Raw genomic sequence first — 7,427 nt, forward strand, 5'->3', positions numbered from 1 at the left:
ATTAATTAATTAATTTATAATTTAAACTATTTGCATTCACCTCCACCACCCTTATACAATGATGAAGCCCAGAGAAATAACACCACCATGTGAAAAGCCCACACCAGCCAGCCAGCCAGCCCAAGGGTAAATCTAATGTCAAAAACTTAAAATACACGTTTATTTCAGATAGATCTTTCTAGAAGTAACAAAGCAAAATCACAAACTCTAGAGTCTAGACACCTCTGGGACCATCTCGACGGCTCGACCCTACTGAATTCCCTCTAGCTAGTATTACAAAAAAGGCACACCGAAATACTATAAATTAATTAAATCGCTTTTCTTTATAAATAAATATTATTATTTTATTACCTATGTGAGCAAAGCAGTACCCTCACAATAAAAGGCTCCAGTGTATGTACCCTCCATCCTCTGTTTCGCTACGCTAGAGATTTCTAGAGACTAGAACCGCAAGGTCTCGCCTTATTCTCTTCTCTGTTCCTCTGGTTTTAAGGTGCAAATTTACTATGCTTCATCTGTTTTTTTTGTTTGTTTATAGTTCGTCCATCTAGGTCTCGTTTTGGTGTTCTTCATCTTTTGACGTTTGTTTTAGATCTGTATTTTTTTTCTTCTGTGATTTAGCTTTGTAACGGTGATTTTGTGTCTCTGATTGGTTGATTGTACTTCGTAATAGATTCTGCTTTTCAGGATTTTCAGGTACAGGTGGCGGTTGTTATATTTTGTTTGTGTTGTTTTGCTTTTTTGGGTAATTCGCTGCTTAGATTTGATGATCATTTTGAGCTTGTTGTGGATTTGAGCTTTTCAGTTTTACAAATTTATTCATGGGCATTTTTTTAGTACTGATCGTGCAGTTTTATTGCTTCCTGTTCTTTTAGATTACATTAATGTGGAAACCCCTTTTTGTTTTTGTTTTTTTTTTTTTCTATTTTTGTACATTAATAGATTAAGTTTTAGAATAGCATTTGCATGTGCAGTTTGGGTTCTGCCTTTTCTCATCTCTTCTGGGTGTTCTTTGATAATCGATTATGCACATTGCTACCTGTAATCCATGCACATTATTTGGGTATTTTTCATTTCATGTGCTATCTGCTCTGCAGGTTAATTGTTTAGGTCCTGCTATTTGTTTCAGCATTGGTCGTACTTCACCGATTGTGACCCCTTTTTCTTTCATTTTTTTTCATTGCACTAAAAAATGGAAAGCTGTCTATTTATCATGATCTCAGCTTTGCTTGTTGGATGTATTTGATGATGTTGGTATTGAGTAATCATCTATTGAGCCACCTACTGAACTATGATTTGTGATGATTACATTTTTTTAATTGCGTCTTTTATCTTGGAGTGAAGTTGATTTATGTTAAAATCAGATGCTTGATTTAATATATATATGTGTATGTGTTGTAGATTGTTCCCTTCCCTAGGATTTATGAATTGCTTGATGATGAAATTTATAAGTTTGTATTGAAAGCCCAGAAAGTGAAGGATTACCAGTGCCTGCAAAAATTTTAATGGGTATTGAGTGTACACCTGTTGGGTATTGTTTTAGGATTTGTTATGATATTATCCCATGTTCCATTTGGCTGTATGTTCATGGGTACGTTGTGGCAATGTGGTGAGAGCTGCTTTTTGTTGTTTTGTGATTTGTTGTCGTCCTCTTCCAGAGAGGCATATGGAATTTTATGAGAAGGAGAGCCTTTCCATTAACTTTATCTCTCTATAAAGCTTTGTATATGGCGAACATGTTTTCACTAGCTGGTTTGTTTACTGTGTAGCATTTTTTTTTATTTATATATTGATTGTTTCATACAGGTTACACCTAAATTTATAACTACATCGCTTTTCTCCCATAAATCGGTGAATTTTTATAGAAAATGAGTGTGGTTGGATTTGATATTGGCAATGAGAACTGTGTGGTGGCTGTTGCAAGGCAAAGAGGGATTGATGTTGTGCTAAATGATGAGTCAAAGCGTGAAACTCCTTCTATTGTGTGCTTCGGTGACAAACAGCGATTCATTGGGACAGCAGGAGCTGCTTCTGTTATGATGAACCCAAAGAACTCTATATCTCAGATTAAACGGCTGATTGGCCGCCAATTCTCTGATCCTGAGTTGCAAAAGGATCTCAAGTCATTGCCCTTTGCTGTAACTGAAGGTCCAGATGGGTTCCCTCTGATTCATGCCAGGTACTTGGGGGAAGTGAAGGCATTTACACCAACACAAGTCTTGGGCATGGTGTTGTCAAATTTGAAAGGCATAGCTGAGAAGAATCTAAATGCAGCTGTGGTGGATTGCTGCATTGGAATTCCAGCTTATTTCACTGACCTCCAACGAAGGGCTGTTTTGGATGCAGCCACAATTGCAGGATTGCATCCTCTTCGTTTGATTCATGAAACCACAGCTACAGCACTGGCATATGGTATTTATAAGACTGATTTGCCGGAGAATGACCAATTGAATGTTGCTTTTGTTGACATTGGACATGCAAGCATGCAAGTGTGCATTGCTGGATTCAGAAAAGGTCAACTCAAGATATTGGCTCATTCTTTTGATCGGTCTCTGGGTGGTAGAGATTTTGATGAGGTTCTGTTTCATCACTTTGCTGCTAAATTCAAGGAAGAGTATAAGATTGATGTTTTCCAGAATGCTAGGGCTTGTCTTAGGCTTAGGGCTGCTTGTGAGAAGCTAAAGAAGGTTCTTAGTGCCAACCCTGAGGCACCTCTGAATATTGAATGCTTAATGGATGAAAAAGATGTCAGAGGCTTCATTAAGAGAGACGAATTTGAGAAGATTTGTGTTCCAATTTTGGAACGTGTTAAAAGGCCTTTGGAGAAGGCACTTCAGGATGCTAAGCTGACAGTTGAAAATGTTCACATGGTTGAGGTGGTTGGTTCTTGCTCACGTGTACCTGCTATAATCAAGATATTGACAGAGTTCTTTGGGAAGGAGCCTCGACGTACCATGAATGCCAGTGAGTGTGTTTCTAGGGGTTGTGCTTTGCAGTGTGCTATTCTCAGTCCCACTTTTAAAGTGAGGGAGTTCCAGGTAACTACCTGTCCTTGACTTTTTTCTTACTCTATATTGTCTACTTGTGTGTTGATGATACAGCTATGCCTAACATGATTTTAACTCTCCGCAATTTTATCAAGTGATGTTACCTTTTCTGTCAAATTTCTGCAATTACTGAAGCTATTGATTCTCCTTGTGGAGATCGTTTCTGGTATCTCTGTTTGTTTCTTAAGTTTGCATTGGACGAGTATACAGCTATTTCTGCTATAACATGATTTTAGCCCAGTGCAATTTTATTCGAAGTGGTTCTACTATTGTGTTGAATTGTGCCTTCATTGAAGGGTTTGATTTGCTGTGTGGGTGCTATTTTCTCTAACTCTGGTTTATTGTCTATTCATGTGTTCCACATTATAAGAGAAAGTTACACTCAAATGCTCGAGGTGCCATTGATTTTTAAGCATGTTAAAATGTTCTTATGTTTTCTAGAGGAGCTGCAGTGCTTTCTTTCAGGATGATTTGTATTTAATTGGAGAGTAGCTAAAATCCTCTTTCCATTATCTCTCTATACGTGTATTTTGGTGCATGATTTGTTTCACAAAATGGTTTTATGGCTTGCAGGTCCATGAAAGTTTCCCATTTTCTGTTGCTTTGTCATGGAAAGGTGCTGCTCCAGATTCTCAGAATGGAGCAGCAGATAATCAGCAAAGCACTATTGTCTTTCCCAAGGGAAATCCCATTCCCAGTATCAAGGCTTTGACATTCTACAGGTCAGGGACATTCACAGTTGATGTACAATATGCTGATGTGAGTGAACTGCAAGTTCCTGCTAAGATAAGTACATATACGGTAAGGAGTTAGCTCTCACAAGCCAATGATTTACAACCATGATTACATGATCATGGCTATTTTTTTATCTAAGTTTCAAAAATTTATTGTGTTATGCTTTGCAGATTGGTCCTTTCCAATCTTCAACAAGTGAGAGAGCAAAGGTGAAGGTGAAAGTTCGCCTAAATCTGCATGGTATTGTGTCTGTTGAGTCAGCAACGGTGAGTCTCTTGGAGATTTGGGATTTTTTGCAGTTTTTTGAAATTTGTCGAACAATCCTTTAATGCCTTCGGTGCTTGTGTTAGCTTTTGGAGGAAGAAGAGGTTGAAGTTCCTGTCACAAAAGAGCCAGCAAAGGAAGCTACCAAGATGGACACTGATGAAGCTCCGAGTGATGCTGCTCCTCCTAATAGTAATGTCTCTGATGTTAATATGCAAGACGTGAAAGGAACTGCTGATGCTTCTGGGGTTGAAAATGGTGTTCCTGAATCTGGGGACAAGCCCACACAAATGGAAACTGAGACCAAGGTGAGCTAACCCTATTGTGCAAATTAACAGGATTTTTTATATGAAATTTTAATCATAAGTTATCAACTTTAAGAAGGTGCTATAGTTGCCCTTGAACTATTCTCTGTACTCGAATGCTGGTTACTTACATCTGGCTTTTAGGTTGAAGCTCCAAAGAAGAAAGTAAAGAAGACAAATATACCTGTTGCAGAACTAGTTTATGGTGGAATGCCTCCAGCAGATGTGCAGAAAGCAGTAGAAAAGGAGTTTGAAATGGCATTGCAAGATCGGGTTATGGAAGAAACCAAAGACAGGAAAAATGCTGTTGAAGCCTATGTCTATGATATGAGGAACAAGGTAGATTTTTTTTGCGACTTCCTGTTTTGCTCGATAGCCTTCACATAGTGGTATATGTATAGACTTCTAATTCTTTTATTTTTCCAGCTTAGTGACAAATATCAGGAGTTTGTCACCGACCCAGAGAGAGAAGAATTCACAACCAAACTGCAGGCAGTTGAAGATTGGTTGTATGAAGATGGTGAGGATGAAACCAAAGGCGTTTACATTGCCAAGCTTGAAGAGCTCAAAAAGGTGCATCTAGTTGCATACTTTTCCTTACCTCTTTTACCAGTTAATCATTTTTATTGGCTATGTGTCTCTAATCATGTAACCAATTGCAGCAAGGTGATCCCATTGAAGAGCGTTATAAGGAGTACACAGAGAGGGGATCTGTAATTGATCAGCTTGCTTATTGTGTTAATAGTTACAGAGAGGCAGCAATGTCCAATGATCCTAAATTTGATCACATTGACCTCTCTGAGAAGCAGAAGGTAAAGACTGTCCAATCACTATATCTGGTTGCACTTCTTTTTACTTTTTTGGTTTGGTGTTATTCTTTATGCCGTTCCTTTGAGGTTCTGTAGGTATTGAATGAGTGTGTAGAAGCAGAAGCCTGGTTGAGAGAGAGGAAGCTGCAGCAGGACACGCTTCCTAAATATGCCACTCCAGTTCTGTTGTCAGCCGATGTGAGAAGAAAAGCAGAAGCTCTTGACCGGTATTTTCATTGTCTTGCAGCTGTTTCATAGTGCTTCGTTTTTCCTGAGTGGAAATAGTGCTGAAGGTTATGATTCTTTCCTTCCACAGGTTTTGTAGGCCACTAATGACAAAACCAAAACCAGCTAAACCAGCTACTCCTGAAACACCAGCAACACCTCCACCTCAAGGAAGCGAACAGCAAGCACAGGGGGGAGATGCAAATGCAAGTGCCAATGAGGACACAGGAGCAGGCAGTGGTGGTGTTCCACCAGCATCTGGGGAGCCAATGGAAACTGAAAAGTCGGAAAACACAACTGCATAATTCAGCAGAAAAGGCCTTAGTAGTTGAAACAAAAAGAATGGTTGATATTGTATAAGAACTATTTGAGCTGGAGACACACTTTGGTGAGGCCAACATGGAGGCATGTGGGATGTTTGACGGCTACTTCCATTTCATCTGTAAAGCCTTTTCTGTTGAATGGTCAGCCAAATTTTAGTACTTATCAGCGAGTCTCTAGAATCCGTTTGTTTTTTTTCAACAGAAGGGTTTTTAAGAGAAAGGTGAAAGACTTGGTCTCTAGAATCCTACCCGAATTTCTGGTGTTGTGGGTAGAAAGTTCACTTTAAGATTTAAGTTTTACTATTTTTTGATCTTTTAGGATACGTCTCGATTTACAAACGTCATTTTGAGTCTTCATTTTGTTGTTGTTTTGATTATAATTTGAAGTCTCTTTTTTCTTTTGCTGGAAAAAAAGTTACCATTTTAGCTGTATTTTTACTTCCTCAAAAATTTATTTGCTGGATGCTGACAACAAATGGTTACATTTTTTGGGCAACAAGAGTAAAATGATTAAGGGCTGAGTTGAGTAACTGGATCACTCTGTATTTCATCGGGATATTAATTCCATTTATCAGTTACCATTACCAATGAGCAGAAGGAATGATCGACAACCCATTTTCATATACATTTTCATATAGGTTGAAATTGTTAAGAGATTAAAATTATGTATAAATATATTGAAGATGGGTTCTTCAAAGAACAGGATAATGCAATGATTTGGAGATTTGAATGAATGCATTTGTACGTTTTAGTGCTCTCATGTTTCAAAAAGATAAAAAAAAAAAAAGGTGAATCTTTACCCAGCTATTATAACTCCATGATCTTGATATTGATGAAAGGAGGTAATCATAAGAAGGTGCATGAGCCTTGCAATGAGATTCATTGCAACGAGGGCAGCTGTTTTCAGACACTATAACATATAGTACAGTTGTTTCAGCTTTTGGGATATTAGGTTGAGATGATTCTACAATAAGGTTGCTTTGATGAGATGAAAGCTAAAGGCCTATCTCCCACTTCAAAGACCAATACAACCTTGTTGGGAATTTACTCAATGTTACGTAAGGTTGAGAAAGCTTTGTGTTTGATCCAGGATATGAAAAGTAAGGGTTGCACTCGATCCCACTATATATACTTACAAAGGCTGATTATATTTGCAGTTGATTCTTGGATATGAGAAAAGATGGTTGTAAGCATGATTTTGTCCTCAGATTTGATCAACATATATATGCATTGCAATGGGAAGTGAAATAGCTTATCTGCTTTGGATTTTGCCATAATTTAGCAGGTGAAAGTTAATAGCCTTCTGCAAACTCAGAAGCAGCATCCAACATGCATAATGTGTTAGACCACTAAACTTTTGAACAGCCAAGCACCTGCAAGACTGCTCAAATATGAAAATCATTTTGGAATTTTAGTTGAAGTAGTACAGAAATCTTATTTTTTCCATTAAGAAGCAATAGTAGTCTCTGTGTGTATGATACAAACTACTGTTGCTCTTTGGGTTCAGTCTTCCACAAAGTAATGAATTCGGTCATTGAATTGACTGGCTTTTGTTGGTGCTATAGCCTATAGATCCCTTTGATTTGGTGGGGCTTGTTGAACCAATGAAACATAACCAGCAGAACTTTGATCCCAATCTTCTCTCATATCTCACTAAGTTCTCTGAATAGAATTTGCCACTGCCAGCAATCTAAATGAGGATTCTTCATCTGAATCGTT

At 38.1% G+C, this 7,427-nt stretch overlaps 1 protein-coding gene across 1 annotated transcript; it reads left to right on the forward strand.

The window, feature by feature from the left end:
* Positions 1 to 340: 340 nt before the first annotated feature.
* On the forward strand, positions 341 to 6,140 carry LOC110626210 (heat shock 70 kDa protein 15). The gene is made up of 10 exons (XM_021771991.2): positions 341 to 493; positions 1,807 to 3,038; positions 3,621 to 3,848; positions 3,953 to 4,048; positions 4,133 to 4,354; positions 4,496 to 4,690; positions 4,778 to 4,924; positions 5,014 to 5,163; positions 5,257 to 5,387; positions 5,477 to 6,140. The coding sequence occupies exons 2-10, from the start codon at positions 1,869 to 1,871 to the stop codon at positions 5,688 to 5,690; spliced, it is 2,553 nt and encodes an 850-aa protein (XP_021627683.1). The 5' UTR covers positions 341 to 493; positions 1,807 to 1,868; the 3' UTR covers positions 5,691 to 6,140.
* The last annotated feature ends 1,287 nt before the right edge of the window (positions 6,141 to 7,427 follow it).

This window comes from Manihot esculenta, chromosome 11 (assembly GCF_001659605.2).
Source record: "Manihot esculenta cultivar AM560-2 chromosome 11, M.esculenta_v8, whole genome shotgun sequence".
Taxonomy (NCBI): Eukaryota; Viridiplantae; Streptophyta; class Magnoliopsida; order Malpighiales; family Euphorbiaceae; genus Manihot; species Manihot esculenta.